The sequence below is a fragment of the Leptonychotes weddellii genome, chromosome 10 (assembly GCF_054177405.1).
Source record: "Leptonychotes weddellii isolate Sample4059 chromosome 10, ASM5417740v2, whole genome shotgun sequence".
NCBI lineage: Eukaryota > Metazoa > Chordata > Mammalia > Carnivora > Phocidae > Leptonychotes > Leptonychotes weddellii.
The window spans coordinates 116317130-116343422 of NC_138378.1; the positions used below are offsets into that span (position 1 = coordinate 116317130).

General features: G+C 41.6%; 1 protein-coding gene across 2 annotated transcripts in view; it reads left to right on the plus strand.

Moving 5' to 3' along the window:
- The window catches only part of NOL10 (nucleolar protein 10), an 85793-nt gene that overhangs the window by 6470 nt on the left and 53030 nt on the right, over window positions 1-26293 (plus strand). Inside the window, exons 4-13 of one of the 2 annotated variants that reach the window (XM_081797197.1) lie at window positions 1272-1349; window positions 3378-3415; window positions 4802-4938; window positions 5855-5920; window positions 7295-7355; window positions 10243-10328; window positions 15040-15118; window positions 16296-16445; window positions 19204-19270; window positions 26212-26264. In XM_081797197.1, the coding sequence (XP_081653323.1) occupies window positions 1272-1349; window positions 3378-3415; window positions 4802-4938; window positions 5855-5920; window positions 7295-7355; window positions 10243-10328; window positions 15040-15118; window positions 16296-16445; window positions 19204-19270; window positions 26212-26264 (815 nt within the window). The remainder of the gene's footprint in view (window positions 1-1271; window positions 1350-3377; window positions 3416-4801; window positions 4939-5854; window positions 5921-7294; window positions 7356-10242; window positions 10329-15039; window positions 15119-16295; window positions 16446-19203; window positions 19271-26211; window positions 26265-26293) is intronic. The other variant, XM_081797198.1, reaches the window with a different exon arrangement.

Sequence of the window (26293 nt, forward strand, 5' to 3'; positions counted from 1 at the left end):
ATACATAAAAAGTTATGTATCTGATATGTAGTAAGCATGTATATATATATATATATATATATATATATATGTATTATACTATTTTTAAATAAGGTCTTGGGGTCTCAAGGACTACCTCATTCCTTTAAAAAAAAATCCATTGGTTTTAAAAACCAGTCTTTTTTGGGGTGACTGGGTGGCTCAGTCGTTAAGCATCTGCCTTCGGCTCAGGTCATGATCCCAGGGTCCTGGGATCGAGTCTCGTGTTGGGCTCCCTGCTCATCAGGGAGTCTGCTTCTCCCTCTCCCTCTGATGCTCCCCCTGCTTGTGTGTGCTCTCTGTCAAATAAATAAATAAAATCTTAAAAACAAAAATCAGTCTTTTTCTTTTCTTGATTGCAAACATGATACACTTACAAAAAATGCAAACATTACAGCAGTGCATAAGATAAAATGTGGAAGACCCTAAAATTGCCCTTCACTGAGATAAACAATCACTGTGCTTATTCTTCCCACTTTTCTGTACAGAGTGCTTGCATGATCGGTGTTGGGTTCATAGACATGGGGCCATCGGCACCACTCTGCAGCACTCACCCGCGCTCTCCGGACTCTCTGTTTTACTTGGTAGTATGTCTTGGTGGCTTTCCCTGTGAGTACAGGTCTGCATCGTCCTCTTTATGAGCCATATGATGATTTGCCATCATTTATTTAACTATTTCCATGTCAATGGAGATTTTACTTGCTTTCAGTTTTTGGCCATTTGTAAACAGTGCTTCAGTGAACACTCTTCATGTCTTTGGCACACTTGTATGTTTCTCTAGGATAAATTTGTATAAGTTGCAGTACAGATTCAGGATGTATAAACATCACATATTTTACAGATATTGCCAGATTGTCCTTCAAAGAAGTTGTAACAGTTTATACTAATCACCAAGCCGTGAGAGTACTTCCTTTTTTAGCACCCTCATCTACACAGGTTATTAACTATCTTAATCTTTGCCATTCTAATGAACAATAACTATTTCATTGTTTGAATCTACTTTGTTAGATTATTTGTGAAGTCTGTTTGTTTTTTTTGTATTTAATTTTCTCTGACTTGCTTGTTTGTATCCTTTGCTGGTTTTCTTCTTGGCATGTTGGGGAAGGCTGCTTTTAAAATTCTTTTTCTTTCATGTGGTTGTAATGAATCCTGTTTACCTTTGAATAAAAAGTATACTTAATATATCTGCAGGATATTGACAATGAAAAGAATGTCCTTTAGGTTTTACATCACATTAATTTTTTTTTATATAGGAACTTATAAACCTCGGGTTCGATGTTATGACACCTATCAGTTATCCTTGAAGTTTGAAAGGTGTTTAGATTCAGAGGGTAAGTAAGAGATGAAATTTGAATTCATGAAAGTAGCTTTTTATATGTGGCTACTTTTCTGCTTTTTAAAAATGGGAATGTGTCATGTATAAGTTCTCTTTGCTGTGTAACAAATTACCATGAATGTGGCAGCTTAAAACATGCATTTATTAGCTGACAGCTTTGTAGGTGAATTCATCCAGGCTTTGCTGTTTTCTGTGCTCAGGGCTGACTCGCCTAGAGTTTATTCGGGGGCTCTGGGCAAGAATCAGCTTCGAAGCTTTCTTTTCTTTCTTTCTTTTTTTTTTTTTTTAAAGATTTTATTTATTTGACAGAGAAACAGCAAGAGAGGGAACACAAGCAGAGGGAGTGGGAGAGGGAGAAGCAGGCTTCCCATGGAGCAGGGAGCCCGATGTGGGGCTCGATCCCAGAACCCTGGGATCATGACTTGAGCCGAAGGCAGGCACTTAACGACTGAGCCACCCAGGCGCCCCAGCTTCGAAGCTTTCTGGGTGTTGGCAGAATGCAGTTTGTTGTGCTTGTGGGACTGGGGTTCCTGTTTCCTGCTAGCTGTCAGCCTGGGGCCACTCTCAGCTTCTGGAGGCTGCCTGCACTCCTTGTCACCTGGTCTTCTCCATCTGTAAGCCAGCACCTACTCACTGGGTCTTTCTCCTGCTTCGAATCTCCCACTTCCCCTTCTGCCACCAGCAGGAGAAAACCCTGATTTTAAAGGGCTCACGTGATTATAGATCTCTCTTCCCCATCTAATGTGATGTAGTTATAGGTGTGTCCCACCAGCATTCATAGGCTCCGCCCACTCTGCAGGGAAGGGCGGGGAGGGTGGAGGTATTTCTGTCAGGTGCCTGGGTGTTTGGGCTTGAGAGAAAAGCAGTTAATGGCTAAGTCTTCTCCAACTGGTTTTACCCTTTCCTTTTTTTTTTTTTTTTTTTTTGCGAGAGAGAGAGAGAGAGAGAGAGAGAGAGAGAGAGAATGAGAGAGAGCACGAGAGGGAGGAGGGTCAGAGGGAGAAGCAGACTCCCTGCTGAGCAGGGAGCCCGATGTGGGACTCGATCCCGGGACTCCAGGACCATGACCCGAGCCGAAGGCAGTCGCTCAACCAACTGAGCCACCCAGGCGCCCTACCCTTTCCTTTTTAAAAGCAGGACAAACTCCACATGCTGCTAACAACTGTTTTCACTCTATGTTTAGCAGATGTATGATGAATGAGTAAAAAGCTACTGTTGTCTTTTTTATTTTTATTTATTTTTATTTATTTTTTAAAAGATTTTATTTATTTATTTGACGGAGAGCACAAGTAGGCAGAGCGGCAGGCAGAGGGAGAGGGAGAAGCAGGCTCCCCACCGAGCAGGGAGCCCCATGTGGGGCTCAATCCCAGGAACCTGGGATCATGACCTGAGCCGAAGGCAGCTGCTTAACCGACTGAGCCACCCACTGTTGTCTTTTTTAAGTAAATAATTAAAAAAAGAATTTTTGAATGTTCTTTAATGTCTATTTTATTTTGAGCTTCTCAGAAAAACTGGAGAGTTTAGAAGTCATTATGTTTTTGTTTTGTTTTTTTTTTTTTTTAAAGATTTTATCTATTTGAGAGAAAGAGAGAGCATGTGCAGGGGGGAGGGGGAGAGGGAGAAGGAGGAACAGACCCCCCACTGAGCAGGGATCCTGACATGGGGGCTTGATCCCAGGACCCTGGGATCCTGACCGGAGCCGAAGGCAGAGGCTTAGCCGACTGAGCCACCCAGGCGCCCCAAAAGTCATTATGTTTTGTGAGTGTATCTAACTTCAGTTTTGCAGAAAATCTGGTTGATCTGTGTTGAGAAATTAAAAAGCTTTTAATTTTCCATTTGGTATTTTGGGGCCAATATAATATGGCAACTTTATTCTTGTCTTATGAAAGGACAAGAAAGGGGGAAAAACCCAGTATTTGTTTGTAATTTTTGTGTTGAGTTAGAATCCTTTCATCAAGTTTGCATTTTTATGAAGAACATGGATTGATAATTGTAATTTTTCTTACTATTTCTTGTTTTTCAGTTGTCACCTTTGAAACTTTGTCTGATGACTATTCAAAGGTATGCTTGATAGCGTTGGTTGGTACTGGCTATCCTTACGAAGTCATGATAAGTATTTTTATGAGGTTCCCATTGTTACATTAAAAATGGCTGCATAGTAAAATAAAACCCATCATTTTCTATTAATACATTTTTAGTTTGACACATGTATGATACATAGAGTATCTTTTAAAACAACAGTGGTAGACTTTGGCCAGTCTAATATCAAAATGTTTTCTATATCACGTATGAAACCTTACCTATATCGTCAAGAATTGGTAGCAGCCATCTTTTTTAGACCATGTTAGATTGTAGATTTGTGATTTTTAATTATTTCATTTAAACTAGTGTTATTTGCCATGTTGCTTTCATATGTGAAAAGTAAAATAGCATAATTATATGATTAATTTTCTTAACTCTGCAAACAGATGGTTCTGGAATGGTTCTGAAACAGTTTGAAACACAGCTAAATATATATATATTTTTTCTTTTTTTGGTGCCATTAGTCCATCTTTCAACTCATGTCATTTTCAGTAGTTACAGAATTGTTAGTTAAGTGCCTTATTCAATTTAAAATAAATTTAAAAAATAAAAAATTTTACTGATTTTCTGAGCTGACATGGCTTTACATATTGTGTCAGTTCTGGAAACTATGGACTACAGTTTATTCTTTTGCCTGTAGTGGTCATTAATCATGTGTTGGGAGACATGTAATTTTATAATGTATTTTCTCTAGATATTGATAAATTTGCTGCTAATTACTATCTGCAGATTTTTAAGCTACTTTTGAAATACATTAATGTTAAATTGGTATGGGGGTTTCTCAAACCCTGAGTGGTAATTGTGAGATGATTATTATTATCATTTTTAAAGGTTTTACTTACTTATTTGACAGAGACACAGCAAGAGAGGGAACACAAGCAGGGGGAGTGGGAGAGGGAGAAGCAGGCTTCCCGCCAAGCAGGGAGCTCTATGCGGGGCTCCATTCCAGGACCCTGGGATCATGACCTGAGCCGAAGGCAGACGCTTAACGACTGAGCCACCCAGGCGCCCCAATTGTGAGATTATTAAAATGTGTTCTTAAGTAAAATAGGAAATCACTTGCTGGGGTTGCTGAGTAGAGGTCCACATTGTCAAATGCTGGTGCCAGATAAATAAAGGGCATTTGTTTTAAGTCTCTGTTAGAAGGCAAGAAAAACTATCTTGGGTTCAGGAAGGCATTAAGAAAGCAGGGGAGAGGTTTGATTCTTAGTCATGATAGAGAGTTGTGTGTGCACACATGCATGTTTACAGAGAGAAAGAGGCTGGGAGAGATCAGAGTGTTCTTGCTTTGTCAGTTCTAGTGGTGATGAAGTAAACGCTTTTCCTAGAAACCTCAGCCAACTCATGCTCTTGTTTCATTTTCAGATTGTTTTCTTACATAATGATAGATACATCGAATTCCACTCACAATCGGGTTTTTACTACAAAACCAGAATACCAAAGTTCGGGAGAGATTTCTCCTACCACTATCCTTCCTGTGACTTGTACTTTGTTGGCTCAAGGTATTGGGTCTGATCCTTTGTTTTCTCCTTTCCACCCCACAAACGGCTTCTGTTGTTGAAATCAAGGAGAGGATTTTTTTTTTTTTTTAAAGATTTTATTTATTTATTTGACAGAGACAGCGAGAGCAGGAACACAAGCAGGGGGAGTGGGAGAGGGAGAAGCAGGCTTCCCGCTGAGCCGGGAGCCCGATGTGGGACTCGATCCCAGGACCCTGGGATCATGACCTGAGCCGAAGGCAGTCGCTTAACCAACTAAGCCACCCAGGCGCCCCAAGGAGAGGATTAAAAGGGGAATAAGATATGATCCCTGCCTTTCAGTTGCTCAAAGGGTATAGGTCCAGAGTAACTGCTCATTGAGGAGTTGCATCCTTGACTTTTACTAGCATGATGCTCTGAACCTAGCGACATGGGTACCTCACAGGGTCATATTGGTGGTGAAGGTGGTTTCTTAGCCCCATGGCGTGACATTTGAAAACTTTTCATTTTTAAATCTACTTTCCATTTGATGATAAAAATAATACAGACCCATTTTAGAAAATTAGGAAAATATTAAGAAGTATTCAAAAAAAACACCCACTGTCATGCCACCCAGAGGAAACCCTTATGGTATTTTGTTGTATTTCCTTCTAGTCTTTTCTTCTGTATAGATCCATGTTGGATCTTGTATTCTCTGTGTTATTTGTAAATAATATTCCACCTAATAATTTCATAATATTTCCTTGGTTTAAATCACTTTCATACATGAACAAACTCACAAGGTGATTATTTTTTAGGTTGAAAATACATTTTGGTGTAAGTTTTACAAAGGAAGCCCTGGAAGCAAGAGATATATGTATATATTTCTAAAATTTATATTTAGTTGAAGCAAAGTTCATTGCAGTTTACCAGATTTCTAACTTTATTCATTACTTTGCAGCTCTGAAGTTTATAGATTAAACTTAGAACAAGGCCGGTACTTGAATCCGCTACAGACTGATGCTGCGTGAGTGTTCTGTTGTGGGAATACTGCTGTATTTCTCTTGGCCAGGAGATGGAGTCAGAAGCTCAAGTTATCAGATGGCAGGTTGTGTTTAAAAGCTTAGGGCAACTTAGTTCAAAGGAGTATCATTTAGTCTTAAACGTAAAATTCACTAAAAGGCCTGGTGATTTCTTTAAAATTTTGATTTTTTTTTAATATCCTCGAAAATTTTATAACTCATTAAAAAGTTTTTTATTATTTTTTGCAGTGTTCTTTAAATTTTCATTTATGATTTTGTTCTGTGATATTATCTCTCAGAGAAATTTTGGATTAACTTGGAGTATCACTTTTTAAATTTTACTTTTTGTGTTTTTGCTGGCAGACATTTAAGGTTTTTTTCAAGTTTTCCCCTTTTTTCTTCACATTATAGTCTACATTTTTGTTTTATTCAGAGAGAAAGCCTTTAGGAATAAATTTGTCATAATATACTGAGTAATAATGACAATAATAATAGTGAAAGCACTTACTCTGTGCCAGTTGTTACTCAGTATTTTATACATATTAACTCATTTTAAACTTACAACAATTTTAGTATTATCATCTCCATTTTACAGATGGAACAGCTGAGGTGCAGAGAGGGTGAGTCCACAGTCACCCAGCTAGTAAGGGGTGGAAGCTAGGTTACTTCTCATCTAAGTGTATAAAGAGCTTGTTGGATTTTCCTTATTGCTTTGAAAGGGTTTTTAAAGGTTGGAAGAACATGTAGTGATAAAGGCCAGATTAACTCTCAGTAATTTTTTCCAGATATCCTTGAAATACTCTTAATTTTCTTCAAGAAAACTAGAATAACTTCATGATATATTGTTGAATAATAAAGAGTTATCTGCTCTTTAGCTGCATACGTTCCTGTTTGTAATAGCTATTATTTATTGAGTGTCTTGTAAGCTCTGGATTCCATGCCGAACATTTTGTCATTTTTTCATTTAATCCTCACAACAACTGAAAGAGGTAAAGTATCCATTTTACATAAAAAGAAGGTGAAGCTTTGATTAGTACATCTAACTCAAGCTCGTCCGGTCTCAGGACTGGCTTAGTTATAGCTTGTGTTCTTCCTGCCCTAGGAGAAGATATATTGAGAAAGTAGAATAAACCTTTATTCTCAAGGTGGTAGGATGGTATTTCAGAAGGAGTTCCTTTCTTGTCTCATCTCCTGGCAGATTGAGTATCATTCTGGGGATTCTTTCATGTCTGGTGCCTTTCACACATGGATGAGTAAGGAAGCACCTGCCCGTCTTCTTTCTCCACAGGATTGGGTTGACTATTTAGAAAGTTCACCGAGTATCCTTCCCGCCTAAAATAGGTAATAATACTTTCTCCCTTACTGCTTTACTGTTTCAGGGAGAATAATGTGTGTGACATAAACTCAGTACATGGCTTGTTTGCCACAGGAACGGTAGAGGTAAGCATACGTTGCCTTTATTTTTTAACTTACTTGTTTTGCATTTGATAATGAGTAGAGTTTTACTTAAAGACAGAGTTGCTTGTTCCTAAGAGCAGAGAGCTAATGGAGCAACAAGCCACTGGTTGGCTTTTTGTAGGAACATTGGTTCACACACAGGCCCATTTGTTGCTGCAGACCGCCCCGTGGTGCGTCTGGTCCGGCACACTCTGACATGGATCATCTCTGACATTGATCCTTGGGAGCTAGAGGAGCGTCGCCAGCCTCCAGGGAGCAGTGGCAACACGACAGCCAGTTCTGTTCCTAACAGGAGGCACTCTGTCACGCAGTCCCAGCTCTCTGATACTTACCAGCTTTATGACTGAATTACTTTCCCTGAGGCTTAGTTTCCTCATCGGTGACATGGAGATAATGATAGCTTGCCAGCTTTGTGGAGGTGCAGGTGAGAGCCACACGGAGAAAGGCGAAGAGGATCGTGATCTGTACATCCTGTATGGTAGGATTCAAGAAATACACAACATTTCCCTTTTTAAACTGCAGTATTTTCGAATCCGTGTTCTTCATACTTGTCAAGAATTATCCTAGACTTGCATTTTTTTAATTATAATAAATACTCATAGTAAAAAAAAAAAAGTCAGAAATTTGTTATTGAAAAAGTGTTCTCTTATGCTTTCCAGTCACCAAATCCTACAACCTGGAGTTTTAACTCCTTAATGTTTTTTTTTAGGTCTATGCAGATACACATATGTGTTAGTCATATATTTTTTTAAAGTTTTTTAATAAAAGTAAAATTATACTTCTTCATTTGCTTTTTTAAATATGATATATAATATGCATCTTTATACGTTGGTACTTATAATTACTTATAATGCTAAACTAATTTTTTAAAACTGATGGGTAGGATTCCATTGTGTGAATGTACTGTAGTTTATGAAACCAATCCCAGATGGATGAAATTTAGGTCTCTACTCAAATTATTTTTATGTTAAGAGGTTAGAATTTGAAGTGAGAGTTGGTTTAATGAAAATATGTAAAACCGTTGAATATGTTATAATACTGTTGTGCCAAAATCGGGCCAATGAAGCATTTCCTTGGTAGGTACTTTTCTTGAGATTACCAAGGGGAAGTTTTAAAAACAGTTTCCTTGGAAAAAGTTTTTTAAGTAGAGTCCTTCCAGAGCAGTCTAATCCTTATAGACACGTGCTCTGTCAGAGCACTTATGTACCAGAGCAGGCTTTTCTCTCGCCAGCTGTTTGAAGACCATCCCTGAGGGGAGACTAGACCCCTTCTTGCCTAAAGGCTGAGGCTCCTAAAATTCCTGGATTACTGGGGGCTTGAAATTTGATAGGCAAAGTCAGACCAGACTTTAAAAATTCACTTTTACAATAATTTTGCTAGTATATGTTTGATTTTGATTTTGTCTGTGACAATTCTTATACTACTTATTATGATTGTCAAAATCAAACAGGACTTAACCTTTTGTGCATTTTGTGCTTTTTGAAGTACAAAAAAGTGCAGGCTTTAGCAATAGAAATACTCAAATTTCAGTCACAGAAAATCATTATGGTTTAAAAAAACCATTTTTATTTATTCTGGAATTTATCTGCATACCTATTTTTTGTTTTTGAAATGTGACTTTTCTTTTTTATGTCCATAAAGTCTGTTAACTCATTTTGAGAAGACATGAAGACCAGACCATTTGGAATTACTTGCTGCTTGATTTCTAAGATTTCCTTTATTTATCTTTGTGACAGACACATTAGTAATAATACTAAATGAGTGATGAGATCAAGCCTTTTAAGTATATTTGAGGTCTTACTTTTAAGGTGGTTAATCTAGTAAACAATTTTTTAAAAATCTTTGTGTATATGTTTTTTTATCATTATAAAGTTGAGTAATACAAAAGAGTAAAAGTGAGAAGTGAGTCCCCTCTTGCCTATTCTTGTCCTGTTTCCTTACGTTTCCTGAACACTGGTAATAATTTGTTGTGTGCTCTCAGGGTTTTCTATGTTGGCAGAAACATTTTTTTTTTAATGGACAATGGGATCATACTATTTTTTTTTTTTAAACAAACTGCTTTTTACCTAGCAGATTGTGGGTATATTTCTAGTATATGTATATCTAAGTCATTCTTTTTAATGATTGCAGAGTATTCTTAAATGGATTATGCCAGTCTCTCCCTTGCTCTTTTGCTTGCAGTTCTTTTTTTGTTTTTTTTTTTTTCTTTGCTTTATTTTCCTACAGCTTATTTTTAAAAAATTCTGAAAAGTTGTAAATGTCACTTTCTGAAAAGTTGAAAACACAGTTCACTCATCATTTATATACATTTTGCACATTTGCTTTCTTTTTCTGTAAAAATGTGTATATGTATATAGAAAATGTTTTTTGTACCATTTGAAAATCAGTTGCGGACGTTATGACATTTTAGCCCTCAATACTTCTGAATGTTTTTCTTAAAAACATTTTCTTAGAAACAAGGACTTTCTTGTATAAAATCATAATCCTGTTATCATCCATAAGAAATTTAACATTGATACAATAATATTATGTATTAAATACTTAAAGTTGATATGGTAATATTTAAATATTCTCAGGTCTACCAAAATGTCTTTCATAGCCTCCCGCTCCACCCCACCACCCAAACCAAGGTCCAGTCAAGGATCAGACACTGCATTTTGGACTTCTTTTCTTAACCAGTTTTTTTCCTTTTAAAAACAAATTCAGCTCATAGAAAAATATTTGACAGTACTTAAAAGGGGCATAAGGTAAAAAATTAAATTCTTATCCCCCATGAGATAATCAGTGTTACTAAGGTCTTTTCCGGTATTTGTCTAAAAATTTTCTAGCAGCAGCTATTCTATAAAATCACCGTATTCTGTTGGTCTAGGGCCGCGTGGAGTGCTGGGACCCGAGAACTCGCGGTAGAGTCGGCTTGCTGGACTGTGCGTTAAGCAGCGTCACGGCAGACTCAGAGTAAGTGGGGATCACATGCCATTTAAACATCCATCTGCTTATGATTCAAACACATGTACCAATACTGGATTCAGATCAATTGCTGAAGGATGAAACCCCTCAGACTTCTATCTGAGGTTGTCGTTTCGTCATTTATGTAAAAATCCTTTTCTGGGAAAGGTCGCTAGGTGGGAAAGCCAGACAGAATGCCTTTCTGAGGTGCTACATAGAATGTCTTTTTGTTAGTTGCTGTGGAATGTTACTAAAACAGATACGCTGCCGGAATTCATAGTTCCAGTTCTGTAGGATCTAGTGCTAGAACCAGGAGTCCACCACTCCAGGTAACAAGCCAAAAGGTGTACTTTGAATTCCAAGGTGGAGGGAGACGAGTGTTTTCTGATACCTTCTTGTTCCCGTTTGCCACTTCCTACATTTAAAACAATCAGAAGAGTAATACACACTCGGGGGATGAAAACCTCTACATGCCTGAATTAGGTGAGTATAGGCCCCCTGTCCTTTCTCCACTCACCGGAGTGGTTAGTGTTGCGCCGTTTGGTACATAGGTTTTCAGACATTTTTCTGTGCTCATATTAATATATATGCAGTCTTATACTGTCTTGGTCAGATTCTTTACATGGGATTATTTGCTGTAACCAGTTCAGAAACGTCCTTTCTCTGAGCTCTTGGTATTTGTAGTAATGTGATTTTACTAGCATTTACTCATTTCCGTTGGCCAGACGTTTACCCATAGTTGTATCATGTTGGAGGTGGAGTGTTTGATGGGGGGGCTGCAGAGAGGATGTGAACCCTCTAAATTATTGCCGATTTTTGTGTGATTTGCATTTTTCTGGGGGAGATAAGAATTTATGTAGTTCTTTCTTTTGAAAAACCAGCTTACATAAAGCACCCTTGACTTAGAGAAAAGTTAAGAATTGCTGAATTGGAAGAACGTTTTTTCTAATGTATACATTTTTCCCTGTGTGATAAGTAAAGAATAAGTTAATTTTTTTTCATCTTTTAATTAAGACATTTAATGGGAACGTAGGAGGTGCGGGGATGGACATTGAGGAGGGCACGTGATGTGACGAGCACTGGGTGTTGTATACAACTGATGAATCATTGAATTCTACCTCTGAAACTAATAATACACTATATGTTAATCTAATGTAAATAAAATTAAGTAAAATTAAAAAAATTAAAAAATAGAAGTGTAGGAAATTTTTTCTCTATTACTGAGTTTTACGAAAGTAACAACCAATGAACAACCTCATTAATCATGGTATGGAGTAAACAATTTTATTTTATTTTATTTTATTTTTTTTAAAGATTTTATTTATTTATTTGAGAGAGAGAATGAGATAGAGAGAGCACGAGAGGGGGGAGGGTCAGAGAGAGAGGCAGACTCCCCGATGAGCAGGGAGCCCGACGCGGAACTCGATCCCGGGACTCCAGGATCATGACCTGAGCCGAAGGCAGTCGCTTAACCAACTGAGCCACCCAGGCGCCCTGGAGTAAACAATTTTAAAGTGGAAAAGTTACTCTACATTCATTTTGTTTTGTTCTTACAATTAGACATTTTTATTGTGAATTATAATACACAGACAAAATCTCAAAGCATTAATGTACAGATTACTGAATTACTGTGAAGCTCTGCATTTGTCAATAGAAGAAACCAGGAGAAAATGCTTCTCAACATTTTATTACATTGATATGAAAGGAACCAAATCAGAGAAGTCTGCTTGTTTTTCGAAAGTAGGAAATCAGTTGTAAGTGGAAGCTATTTTCCCACTCCCTAGGAAGCAGAAAAGTTAATTTTCTCTTAATTATAAATGTTAACTTGTTTTTGAATTAAAATAGAGACACTTGGGTTTTGCTACAAGCTCTGTCCTTAACAGTTTCTTCTTAGAAAAGTCATTTGAGAAAACAGGCCAGCAGGAGTTCTTTGTATTATGTCTTAACGGTTATTTTTACAGTAAATTTAATGACTGTAATAGAAGTAACACTATAGAAAATTTAAGGAAGGGATGTGAAAAGATAATCTTTACTGTGATCTTTAGAAATATGGGAGTATTCTGTTTTTTTTTTTTTCTTTACATAGAAGAGTGATTCACAGATTTTTTAGTTTTATTGATTAATTTGACAGAGAGAGAGAGAGAGAGAGAGCACAAGCAGGGGGAGGGGTAGAGGGAGAGGGAGAAGCAGACTCCCCGCTGAGCAGGGAGCCCGATGCAGGACTAGATCCCAGGACCCCAGGATCATGACCTGAGCCGAAGGCAGACACTTAACTGACTGAGCCACCCAGTCGCCCCTATTTTGTTTATTTTAAAAAATAATTTTATTTTGTAAAGCTGATTTATACTGAGTGTAAAAAGATACTAAGCAGTTTCAAAAATACAAGAAAGTAAAATGGCTTCAGCACACACACAGTCAGGTGTAATTCAAGTAACCAGACCACTCTTGGTTGGTGAAGGGTGTTTATAGATTTTCACTATTGTGCATCCACTTGTAGTTAGTTCTAAGACTATTTCCTGAGGGAACATACTGAGAACCTGGATTTCTGGGTGAAATAGCTTTTGTACCCATTGCTAAAATGCCTGGCAGAAAAGGTAACATCAGTTTGAGGATCTCCCTGCCTGTACGGAGTGCCTGTTCTCCCACCCTCCGTCGCCCAAGGTGTCCATCCCATTCTGATAATACTGCAAAGTCAGAAATAGCCCGAGAATACTGATTAAATACAGCTTGGTAAAAATCGTAGCTAACAGATAGTGCTGTTTGCCAGCTAGTGTCCTTAGTTCTTTACATTTACTAACTTCATACTCGTGGCAGCCTTTGATGCAGGTACTCTTATTTATTTTATAGAAGAGGAAAATACTGATCAGTGGCATATGTAAGCTTTTAAGAATTATGTTGCAAAAGTACATTTATTTCTGGGGGAAGATGTTGCAAATATACCGTTAAGTGGGAAAGCAGTGAACATGCTGTAGAGTCGTGGGGAAAACAATCTGGATGTGTACCAAAATGGTACAGGTAGTTTTGCTTGCTGTTTCTGTTTCAGGTGATTTTATTTGTTGACTTTTATATGCTTAGCTTCATTATTTTCTACGCAAGCACTGTAAGCTATCACCTCTGTTATTTGACAGAGGTGGAGTTCTGGAAGGTGGAGCCAATATAATAAAGAGAAAGAAGTGAATGTAATTATCAGATGGGGGGACAGGCTGTCTTTATTTGCAGACGATAACGATTGTCTGCCTGAGAAACTCAGAATCCACTGGAAGATCAAAAAGAACTAATATGAGAGTTAAATAAGTTGGTGATGAAATAAATGTGCAAAATCAGTGGCTTTGAGGTTTAGCAGCAAAATCCAGTTAGGCACAATGGAAAACCGTTCTTACAGCAACAAAAATTGTGAAATTCTGAGGGATAAACTTAATACCTACCTGAAGGAAATGACTGTTAAGGATCAAAAAGTTCGAGTAAGTAGGTGGCACCTGGGTGGCTCAGTCGTTGAATGTCTGCCTTCGGCTCAGGTCATAATCCCAGGGTCCTGGGATTAAGCCCCACATCGGGCTCCCTGCTCCGTGGGAAGCCTGCTTCTCCCTCTCCCACTCGCCCTGCTTGTGTTCCCTCTCTCGCTGTGTCTCTCCCTCTGTCAAATAAATAAACAAAATCTTTAAAAAAAAAAAAAAGTTCGAGTAAGTAAAGAGAACTAACATCCCACTGCACTGACACATGCTCTTAGAGTTCATTTTGAGGAGTAAAGGACTAAAAGGATGGGCATGAGAGGCCTCCGGGTTCCAAACTGGTGCGTCCGTGTGGTTATGGCTTGAGGCTTTAGGGGGCCTGAGAGCCTTGAGGGTGCCAACAGGTCACGGCCTAGATGGTGGGGCCTGGTCCCGAGGACCCGGAGACAGGAGGGACTGAAGTCAGCACTGTTGTCCTCCTCTGACTTGTCTGGTACCCTTTCCACCAGGGAGCATCGCTTGTGGTGCCGATCCTCTTCTTGGTTGCTGAGTGAGAAGCGTGTTCCAGATCTGTGGCCATAACCATTCGTCATACTGTCTCTGTACTTTCCCAGGTTCTAGTCTCCATCTGAGGATTAGTCTTCTATTTTAGCTTGACATAGGCAGCTTTAAAAATGGAAATGGGCATAACCTGCCCGAATATAAACTCATTTCCTCTTAAGCAAAAGGGGATATTTTTGTAAATACCATACCTTGGCTTAATCAAAGTGAAAGATCGTGTCATACTGATCCTTTTCAATTGGTTTTAGAGTTTTATAAACTTTTTTTTTGTAGATACTTTGAGAGTATTTCTTACAGTTTTGAAGAAGATAATCTACAAACTTTTAAAAGCAGATTACATTTACATATAAAGCTTTTTATTTTGATTAAGAAAGTTTAGATACAATTACCTTTTATTTTTTATTTTTTTTTAAAGATTTATTAGAGAGAGAGCATGTGCACAGCAGGGGCAACAGCAGAGGGAGAGGGAGAAGCAGACTCCCCACTGAGCAGGGAGCCTGATGTGAGACTCGATCCCAGGACCCTGGGACCATGACCTGAGCCAAAGGCAGATACTTAACCAAATCAGCCACCCAGGTACCCCTACAATTGCCTTTTAAACATAAGGCCAGATGTATGATTTTCCCCACTACAATTGAAGATTAATAATGAATTTGTTACTTGGAAGGTTTGGCCATGTGTACATGGAATGTGAATGTTTTGCCTTTCAGGATAAACAGTTTACCAACAATCTCTGCTTTGAAATTTAATGGTGCCTTGACCATGGCAGTTGGAACATCCACAGGGCAGGTGAGTATCTCAGAGGCATGTATATATCGTGGGAAACATCCACATATCTGTTCACAGTGGGAACAGAAAATGGAGCATTGTTGTTTTGGCCAGAGTGGAGGGGTACTCTGGAATGCTGTATTCTTTTAGTACCTTGAGAAATTCTGATTCTGGCCATCTGGGTTAGTCTGAGAGGTTCTTGAGCTGGGGGTGTTATGCCTCAGGCATTCTCTTGGCTGTGGTTTAGAACAACATTTTCCAGAGTATGTGGAACAGAATTCTGTGGTCAGCTAAGCTTGGAAATCTGCCAGATTTCTACTCTTGGAGGATCACAGTGCTTTTAAATATATATTGAAGGCTCTGAGAATTCCTCTAGACAAGAAATGTATTCAAAAAGTATTTCCAAAATTTATTTGTCCTAGAAACCTTTTTTTTTTTACTGAGCATCATTGACCACATGCGCAGTAGCATACGTTAGCAATGCTAGTCTGACAAGGATGGATTGAGTAGCTACAGAGGGTTACTTTCATCTCTTCTTTCTTCCCTTCTTTCCTTCAAGGCAGAATGCACACACTTGTAAGTTTGTTCTCCTCTAGAACAGGTCTGAGCGCCTACTTCCAGTGGAGTTTCTACTTCTGTCATTGTGGTCTGCAGAGGATCTGTTAGCAGGGACTGAGATCTAGCTTCTCCAGCCACTTGCCCCTAGTGACAGGGCTCAGAAGAAGCCCCCACTGCCCCCCACCCAACAGTCATGACCTTGCCACCACTCTCTGCTCAGATCTGCCAGATTCTCTTCATTACGCCTGTTATTCTTATTTCTGTCAGTTGCTCTGACAGTGCCTGGTACATAGTAGATCCTCAGTATGTATATTTGTTTTAGTTCACAAATGACACCAACTCTTACAGATTTTTCTTTTGGTTCCTTTCTTAGTGTAGCTCAGTCATTCTCAATCTTAGTGTGCCTAAAAATTACTCTCCGGTTAAGTTCATAAAACCATGTACTCTAAGGGTAATTTAAGAGATTTTTCTAGAGTGTTTTGCTGTCAGACTTTAGAATCTTTGTGCCCTGAGTAAGGTGTTCCTTATGCTCACAAAAAGGCAGTAAAACAAATGGCAGCCATTATTCTAAGTTTTCAAAGTTGCTTTTTAAGATAAAATAATTTGTTTAAACAGAAATAATTTGTTTTCTTTCTTTTAGGTTTTATTATATGACCTTCGATCGGATAAACCATTGCTGGTTAAGGATCACCAGTATGGGCTGCCCATTAAGTCAGTTCATTTCCAGGATTCACTAGATTTGATTTTGTCTGCAGACTCGCGCATTATCAAAATGTGGAATAAGAACTCAGTATGTACTTTTTTGTTGCAGTTACTTATTAGTGTATTTTCCTAATGTTCCTTTTCTTTCTGTTGCCTTGTTTGAGTTATGTGGGCTTTTGAGAAAGAGTGGCCTAGTACCTATCTGAGAGCTTAGTTGGAAGTCATTTACTTCAGCAAAGGTAATATTCGTATGTAGATAAATAGTCAAGACTGCTTTCTTCCTGTGGAGAAGGTGGCCTGGTTTGCTAGAACTGGAATGCCTTTTTACATGTTCAGTTAGGAGGAGAGTAAACCACGTTTTAAAAACATTGCTCCATGAGAACCTCCTAGATCCTGAGGCTCTCTCACAGTCTGGGGAAAGTTTTTATGAGCTACTAATTATCTTTCTATGTCAATGTTATTATGTATCTCGATTTCATACCTTTTAAAACCCATCTCAAATAATTTGGCTTCTAGGTATGACCCCTTTCAATAATTTCTTAGTGTTTTTCTTTTTTAAAAATTTTTTAAAAGATTTTTATTTATTTATTTGTCAGAGAAAGAGAGGGAGAGAGAGCACAAGCAGGGGGAGCAGCAGACTCCCCGCCGAGCAGGGAGCCCAATGTGGGACTTGATCCCAGGACTCTGGGATCATGACCTGAGCCGAAGGCAGACGTTTAACAACTGAGCCATCCAGGCATCCCTCTTAGTGTTTTTCTTAAACACATTATTTTCTTAAGAATATTTGATGTGGGGCACTTGGGTGGCTCAGTCAGTTAAATGTGTGACTTTTGATTTCAGCTCAGGTCATGATCTCAAGGGTCGTGAGATTGAGCCCCGCATCGGGCTCCATGCTCATCAGGGCATCTGCTTCTCTCTCTCTCTCTCTCCCCCTCTGCCCCTCCCTCCCCTGCTCATGTGTGCTCTCTTTCTCGCTCTCAAAAAAAAGAATATTCGATGTTCTTTCCCCTCAATTCCAAGTGTCATTTAAGAAGTAACAAAAGCCTGCATTTCTGGTTTTCATCTACCCTACGCTATTCATATTTTGTTTTAAAACTCTAAGGTATTTTGAGAGAGTGAAGATCATTTTGTCAACAAAATGGGAAAAACTCAGTATAGCAAGTGCTTTTTTTTTTTTTTTTTTAAGACTTTATGTAGAGAGAGAGTGCAAGTGGGGTGAGGGGCAGAGGGAGAGGGAGAGAGAAGCTGAAGCAGACTCCCTGCCGAGCGTGGAGCCTGACGCGGGGCTCGATCTCACAACCCTGAGATCATGACCTGAGCTGAAATCAAGAGTCAGACGCTTTAACTGACTGAGCCACCCAGGTGCCCCAATACAGTAAATGCTTATAAGAGTTCTTTGTATTTAATTAATTACAAACGTCAGTGTCTTAGGTAAAAAGTGTTACTTCCTTTTTTTTTTTTTTTAATTCATTTTGGAGGTGAGGTGGGGGGAAGGTCCAGCGGCCCGAGCGGTAGTTGCTGGGGAGCGAGCGTCAGTCTTTCCCGGGGCTGCGTGTGCTCGGGACGGAGGTGCTGCTGCAGCCCCGTCACGCTGGGCTATGTCCCAGAGTCCCTGGCTGCTTGGACCGTAACTTGTGTTTTTAGTTTTCTTTTGGTTCACTCCCAGAGTACTGGCCTTTCATTGTTGTGTCTTGGATTAGAATTTGGCTGCAGCTTTTCACTGAGCGTGCGGTAAGCGCCTTCCCCAGGCCCTGACTCTAGCCCACTGCTTCGCCATGTGCCACGCGCCCCTCTGATGGTGCGTTAATAAAGGCAGGAGCTGACCGGCTTTGTCAGCATCCGTTCTTGAAATTACGTTGCTGTAGTTGCTGCAGTGCGTTTTATTTTGGCGTTGTTGCTATGACTAAAGACGCCCTCAACCAACACCCAGATTGCTTGGTTTTGCTTGACTTGCTCTCCGTATTTACCTTTCTCATCACCTTTTCCCCTCCTGTCTTATCTTCTGCCTGTTTTTTTACTGTCCACTTTTTTAAAATACAGCACCTCTCTCCCCTACCTCCACATTGAATATGAAAGTGTCAGCCTTTCCTGTGTAACTAGCAAGTTGTGTGTTTACAGGATTTTGTTTTCTGAGTTATTTTCTTTTTTTTTTTTTTTTAAAGATTTTATTTATTTATTTGAGAGAGAGAGAAGGAGAGACAGAGAGCCTGAGAGGGAGGAGGGTCCGAGGGAGAAGCAGACTCCCTGCCGAGCAGGGAGCCCGACGCGGGACTCGATCCTGGGACTCCAGGATCATGACCTGAGCCGAAGGCAGTCGCTTAACCAACTGAGCCACCCAGGCGCCCCTCTGAGTTATTTTCTACCCATGCTGTCCCTCGACCTTCCTCAGAGCTTTGTGATCTAGATGTGGCAGATCTCATCCTCATCTGACCCTGTTAACCATCTCCCATTCTCTGCTTTCTTTGAGTACAAGTTTAACCGGGCTGTGTCTTCCAGATTAGGAGAATTTTTCTAAGTTGATGTACAACTGTATCTTAAGCTTTACCCATTGCTGCTCTGGGAACATTATCTATGAAACTATGTATTTCCTTGGATAAGTCCCCTTTCCCCCATAGGCCTGTTTCTCCATCTCTGAAGGGAAAGCATTTGATAAATTGATAAAAGGAATTCTGTACCATTTTTGAAACTTAAATTCTGTGCTTTGAACTAGGTGATGTTATTTCTTTACATAGCAGTATATGGTTATATGGTTATGTCAGATCTCTGGTTTATTTTTTTTACTCAACATTGCTAAAAGTTGTCTTCCTTCAACTATTTTAATAATTCCTTTTTGCTTTTTCTTTTAGGGAAAAATATTTACTTCCTTGGAGCCAGAACATGACATTAACGATGTCTGCCTCTATCCCAACTCAGGTATGCAGTAGGTAGCGGTAGGCCATTCAGTGGGATAAATCTAGGCTGTGCTTTATGGGGTTTTAAACTCATTTCATTTCTTCAGACGAGGTTTGGCTTGGTCAGGACAATTCTTGGATATTATATTTACTGGAAGAATCAAGTGCAGGAAGTGGTATGGATGATTCAGAAAATGGCAGTCTCAGTGACTCAGTCCTTAGCCAGCCTAGCTATTAGTAGAAACCAACAATACATAGGCAGGTGGCAGGTGAGATGCTATTTTAGTGTGCTCTTCACTCTTTTATGTGATTAGTAATAGTGTGTGGAAATTGAGGTCAAGGATTTGGAAAAGGCTGGGATTGCCTGATGATCCACAAGGCTCATGAAGCCGTGGTTTCTGGTGTCTTCTATGTTGTATGCTATTCCGCTTGCGTCATTTATTTCAAGACTTACGATACCTTCAAGACAAATCTGTGAAGAATTTTGGGGTACAAAAGTACAGAACAGTCCCTGCTGTCAAGCAGTGTTATATTCTGAGGATAGATGTACACAGATAATTTTAATAGAGGGATACAAGGCAAAGCAGGAAAAATTCTGTTATGTACAAACAGCACTTTGACAGCATGTTAGAGCGAGGGGTTTCAGCCAGCGCCACTGGGGAGATCGCAGAGGAGATGTTTGTCTGCATGTGTTTGGAGTGATGAGTGAGATTTGGTAGGTGGGGTGGGGAGATGAGATGATCCACGTGAGGGAGCAGTGTAGGAAGGGCAAGAAGGATAGGGTACAATAGGTACCATAGGGTACCGTTCATGGGGCTTGTTTGGGAAAGGAGTGGAGCCTTATGTGCTCTGATGAGCCCTGGTGGCTCTCGCACGAACAAAGGCGGCGGAGGTCCGGGAATCACATGCTGAATGGTTTGGGCTCAGTTTGTAGTCAGGAGCTGTTCAGACTGCTTTCAGAAGACGGTTCTGTCCATCATGTAAAGAGTAGATTGGTGTGGAACTGAAATGAGTAGGAAGGGACACTCTGAGCCGATTGGGAACACAAGAGACCGAGCAAATTTAGAGAGAGAGAGAGATTGTTTTCTTGTTTAAACATTCGAACAGCAGGAGGGCTGTAGGTCAGTGACAGTGTCTGGCAGAGGGTCTCACACCTGACTGCTCATCGGTATCACCCAGGGAGGCTTTTTACAGATCCCTTGGCTGGATCCCCGATCCGGCTGACTAGAGTGTCTGTGGGGAGGGCCCAGAAGTGTGTGTGTGTGTGTGATGTGCTTGCCAAGTGCTCGGGAGGCCCTGCCCCGACCCACCGCCTTGCAGTGGGAGCCAGGTCTAGTGCATGGGACGAAGTGTGGTCTCGAGAGAAGCAGGTCTGCACTTACGGCGTTTGCAGACGTGTAAGCTGAGGTGGTTTCGGGAGAAGTGGGAGCGTGTGAGATCACCATGGGGAAGTGTGGAGAGCAGCACCTGAGTCCATTTAGAGGGGGAATGAAAAGCAAGAGCCAGCTGAGAAGCCTAACAGGAACGGACAGGACACCAGTAAGGGAAGTGACAGTGTTTGAAGTAGGGCAGAAGCTACGGTGCGAGCGGGTGGGCGGGCGGGCGCTGCTCGGCGCGTGTGAGGGCCGCCGAGGTTGAGGCAGGAAGGAAGGAAGAAGTTCCCGTGCTCCTGTGCTGCTGGGCACGGTGATAACCACGTATCATTCGTCTTTCCAGAGCCCTGGGTAGTTAGTGGTGCACACGGGTTTTTCTTTCTTGTCTGTCTGCCAGTCTCTTCCATCTTAGGAGGGGGGACCAGTTGGGTAATTGGGCTGGAGTTGGTCGCCCAGCGGGTGTGTGGCAGGGCCTCGGCTAGAACCAGCCTTTCCTGGTTCTGGAGCCCTTGCCCTTTCTAGTTCCGCGCTGCTCTCCCAAGAAAGATGGGAAACTGCATTTTTGTGATCAGCTGTGTATCTGTGATCATTAAGAGGATTTCACGGCAGTAGCAGGGGTGAAGTCAAACTCTGACGGTTTCAGGAATAAATTGCAGATGAGGATGGTGGGGTCCCAGTTAGAGAGTCTTAGACGGTCTGAAATGGGGTCTGAGCTGCATGCGAAGGTGAGTAAAACCAGGTGGGATTGAAGTCGAAACAAGGGTGGCGAGCAGGTTTCGCTGGATTGAAGGGGAGAGTTTGAAGGGGCAGCTGGTGCTGAGAGCAGGAAGCCTTGTGGCTGCTTGTGGCCCCTGAGAACTGGCAGTGCACCTCATCTGGGCTGAGATGTGCTCTACGTGTAGGATACCAGATTTCAAAGACATTGTACCGATTAAAAAATAATGTGAAATAGGGGCGCCTGGGTGGCTCCATCGGTTAAGCCTCTGACTCTTGATTTCAGCTCAGGTCCTGATCTCAGGGTCGTGAGATCGAGCCCTGCATCTGGCTCCATGCTGGGCGTGGAGCCTGCTTAGGATTTTCTCGCTGCCTTTCCTTCTGTCCCTCCCTGGCCCTCCCCCTACTCGCGTGCATGTGTCTGTACACATGTGGGGTTGCTCTCTTTCTTAAAAAAAAAAAAAAAAAAGTGAACTAGATCTTTAATTTTTTTATGTGAAAATATTTCAGACATACTGGGTTAATAAGATATATTAAAATTCATTTTACCTGTTTAAAAAAAATTTTTTTTAGGGCGCCTGGGTGGCTCAGTTGGTTAAGCGACTGCCTTCGGCTCAGGTCATGATCCTGGAGTCCCGGGATCGAGTCCCGCATCGGGCTCCCTGCTCAGCGGGGGGTCTGCTTCTCCCTCTGACGCTCCCCGCTTTCATGCTCTCTCTATCTCATTCTCTCTCAAATGAATAAATAAAATCTTTAAAAAAAAAAAATTTTTTTTTAAATGTGTCTACTAGAAAACATGAAATCCCACGTGTGGCTTGCATAGTATTCCTGTCGCACGGTGCTGGCCCAGACTTGGGGATCTTGCCCAGTGTAGGATGCTGCTGAGCTGCAAGGTATTGAAGTCGGCTGCGGGCATGCCGCGTCCGTCTTGTTGGAGCAGGGACGTTCCTCTAGGAGTCCGCGTACCACCAGCCCACCTAATAACTCTAGTTCCTTAGTAGACATCCAGTCCATTCTCGCATTCCCCATTGTCCCCCAGATGCCTTTCATAGCCTGTTGTTTGGAACCAGGCTGTATTCAGGACTGTGTGTTACTTCGAGGTGTGGCCATGTTTAGTTTCTTTCTTTTTTTTTTAAAGATTTTATTTATTTATTTGACAGAGAGAGACACAGCGAGAGAGGGAACACAAGCAGGGGGAGTGGGAGAGGGAGAAGCAGGCTTCCCGCAGAGCAGGGAGCCCGATGCGGGGCTCGATCCTAGCACCCTGGGATCATGACCTGAGCCGAAGGCAGACGCCCAACGACTGAGCCACCCAGGCGCCCCTAGTTTCTTTTAATCGTAACAGCTGTGTCCCCGACACCCGTCTTTTTTTTTTTTGGCCTTCTTCATGACATGGACTTTTCCAGGATCAGGTCGGTAGTCTCAGAGAATGTCCCTCACCCTGGATTTGTGTGGCTGGTTTTCATAGTCCCTGGGTTAGGGAGATCACGAGGTCTTTTCATTCCAAAGTACACTTTTCTGAGAGGTAAAAATGTTAAGAGTGATGTTTTGGACAGAAGAACGAGTTGACTGTCATATAACTTGCAAGAAGTGAATCAAACACAAAAAATAGCCAAATAATTTATTTCCTGAGCTGGCAGGCACAGTAGGACAGGTAGCCCGGCTGCCGCCTTGGGGTTTGGATGTGAGCAGGCTTGATTCACGCGCTTCGCTGCTTTCCGTCGCTCCGCTCCTTTCCCTTTAACGCTGCTCTTTGTGCTTTGTGCTTAATCATCGTGAGCTTAATCATATTTTAGAAAAGCTAACACTTTCTTCTTTCTTTATCTTCTCACTTACTCATTTTGAAGTAATTAAAGCCGAATCACGATTACTGTTTTGTCCTGTTTCTCTAATATGGAGGTGGCTCAGAATATTGAGAAATGGTGCCGCCTTCCCGGCTCCTTCCTCCGTCCTGCTTGTGTTGCTCATTCCACCTGGCTCCAGCGTCTCCGCTTTCTGCCCAGAAAGCCCGGACGGAGGCCGAGTGTTCCTGTCATGTACCCGTGTGGGCCTCAGCTGCCATCAAGCCTCCGGAGACTGCCTGCACTGGGAGGGGGAAGGCCACACGCTCCACGCCGACATGGGGGGGGTCCTCCTCTCGGGCGCGGTCCTGAACGCACAGGCTATCTGCCCCACACTGTTCACGGCCGTGACCGCTGCTGGCGTCTGGTGTGCGCGTGTCTGAAGGACTGAGATCTTGTCTTTCCTTCGTGTTGGAGTTTCCAACCCGTGGCAGCCCGATACTTTCCTAAACGTGATAAAAATGAATTACAAGGAAAAGACAATGTCACAAGGCTACACGGGTTTCTAAATTCTTCCCTTCTGTTGCTACGCTTCCCGCCGGGCTGGGCCCCAGTTTGCACACCGGCCCTGGGAGTGGACTCAGTAGCACTGGCAGAGAGCACCGTTTCGGATTTTGAACTCTGAGCCTCAGTGGATCCTTTAGCCCCTGCAGCACATGCAGGTGAGAATCGATGTGTGCACGCTTCCTGGGAGGGCCCTGCTATCCCATCCGATTCTCTATGGCTGTCCCGTGAGGCCGCACAGCACAATGGGTAGCACTCGCAACGGCGGGTATCAGACTCGAGGTGGCGGGTTCTTCTGACTCTAGGCACTGAGCGTCTCCCTCTCTTTCAAAATTGATAGTGTCATTGTTGAAATATAATAAGTAGGGCGCCTGGGTGGCTCAGTCGGTTAAGCGTCTGCCTTCGGCTCAGGTCATGATCCCGGGGTCCTGGGATCGAGCCCCGCATTGGGCTCCCTGCTCAGCCGGGAGCTTGCTTCTCCCTCTCCCACTCCCCCTGCTTGTGCGCCTCTCCCCTCCCACCCCCCTGTCAAATAAATAAATCTTAAAAAAAAAAAAAAAGAAACTATAATAAGCATCACTATGAAGGAAACTGGGGAGGAAAAACCATTCATAATTCCACCATCTCTTCCCAAGTACTGTTACTGTTTCCACGAGAGAATTCTTGTATTCATCTTGTGTTCATATGTTTTTAGTCGTGGTCCTCATGCTACATGTACAGTTGTCTTTTGCTTTCCGGTTGACATTATATTAACATTTTTCTTCTTGTTGTATGGTGTTTATACTTGTACTTCTGAAATTTTTTATTATTTGCAAGAAGCCGTTTCATTTTTTCTTAGTTGTGATTGTGGTTGGAGAGTCCTGCGTTCCACGGGCTTTGGAATCGGTGGAATATCAGCTTCTCTCCTTCTTAGCTGTGTGGTGACCTTGAGCAAATCATCTAACTTTCTGAGGCCACATTGTTATCTGAAAGTAAAGTTCCTGGCACAGTGCCTCACACTCTTCTCCTCTCTTGCCTGTGATCATCTTAACTTCTGCTGAACTAACTTTCTTTTACTGATTTAATGGATTTAATTTTTTTCGGCTTTTTGTTCTTGGGCTTTGTGAGGTTGCCTGTTTTTCTTTCTCATTCATAATTGGTTTCAGTCCTGACCTTCCCCACTTTAGTTTGGTAGGAGGTCAGCTTGTATCATTGTTCATATATGGTCAGGTGAGATCCTATTCCGTTGTGAAAACAGCCTGCTTTGTCTAGTCTGGGTTCTTTGGGGGTAATTAGATGAGAGGCTTCTCTCTGGTTTGTTGGGTTGGTGTGATTGCGTTTCCTTGCGGAATGTCATCGTTGAATGATCCGTGTTCAGAGTCGAGCCAGTGAAGCCAGGCTTAGAGAATATCTTCGGCAAGAACCTTTTTTTGGTTGTAATCTGTCTCCTCAGTCCCCACAACGACCTCTTTCATCGTGTCTAAAGAGTGCAGGAGAAGGTTTGCCTCTAAAATCCTCTAGCTTGTGACAGGGCACTCGGTCCCTTTGAACTTTTTTTTTCATCTGTAAAATGAGGATGTTGTTATTTCTTATTTCAGAGACTTGTTGCATGTTCACCAAGGTAATATCTGTGAAGGCGCTTAGTAAGTTGTAAAGAACTCCCCAGACGGTTGCTGATTTCAGTTGTATGGAAAGTGCGACATTCTGGAACAGGGGCTGGGAAGACTGGCGCTGCTTCGGGAGGCTTGTGGGGAGGAGAAGGTTGCAGATGCGGCAGAGAGCAGAGAACAAAACTGGAACAGAATCATGGGGTCACTGGGTGCTGTTTGTCCTGTGGTTATGGGGATGCCTTCACCGAATGCCAGGAACTTTTCCCATACTTCAGTTCTGCTTTCCTAAAATGCGGATCTGTTTGTTGAGTCTGTTCAAATCCCCTTGCTAGTGAATTAGTTGGGTAGAGTAAGGGCTGTTAGATGCTGTATGGGTCTTGCCTGGTGTAGCTACAGCGATAGTGGTCCCCTTAAGTCCGTCGTTTTGTTTGCAATTCAGGTGTGAAGCTTAATGCAAACCTTAGGAACTACTTTGCTGTGACATTTTGTGGGAGTTGCTTTGCCTTGGTTCTTTGATTCCTGATTAACAGAAAGAAGCCTTTTTTGCTTAACTTCTTCATTATTATCATTATTATTATTATTATAAATATTGCACCCGAACTACGTTTTATGTGTCTGAAGTGTCAGACTCTCCCCCTTAAGGATAATCGCAAACTTGATGTAGACCTGAGCACATAGCAGAAACTGCTTATTTACTTGGCTAGTACAGCTTGAGCATTTTGCAGGTGGGGAAGCTGGTCTTCATGATACTTAAGGTGCCCCATCTAGGAGGATAGAGACTGGAGCCCATGACCTGATTCCTAGGGTGCCCGGCCTCCAGGCCCAGCTCTTCTGCCATGTGCCGTCTTCTGAGCACCCAGAACATTTCCAAGTGTAAAACAAATGGAAAAGGGCACCTTTTTCTTCCCCATGTGTTTACTTTTTCATTGTATTTATTTTTAGGGATGCTTCTTACTGCCAGCGAAACCCCCAAGATGGGCATCTATTACATTCCGGTAAGTAATACGAATAGTAGTTACGGTAA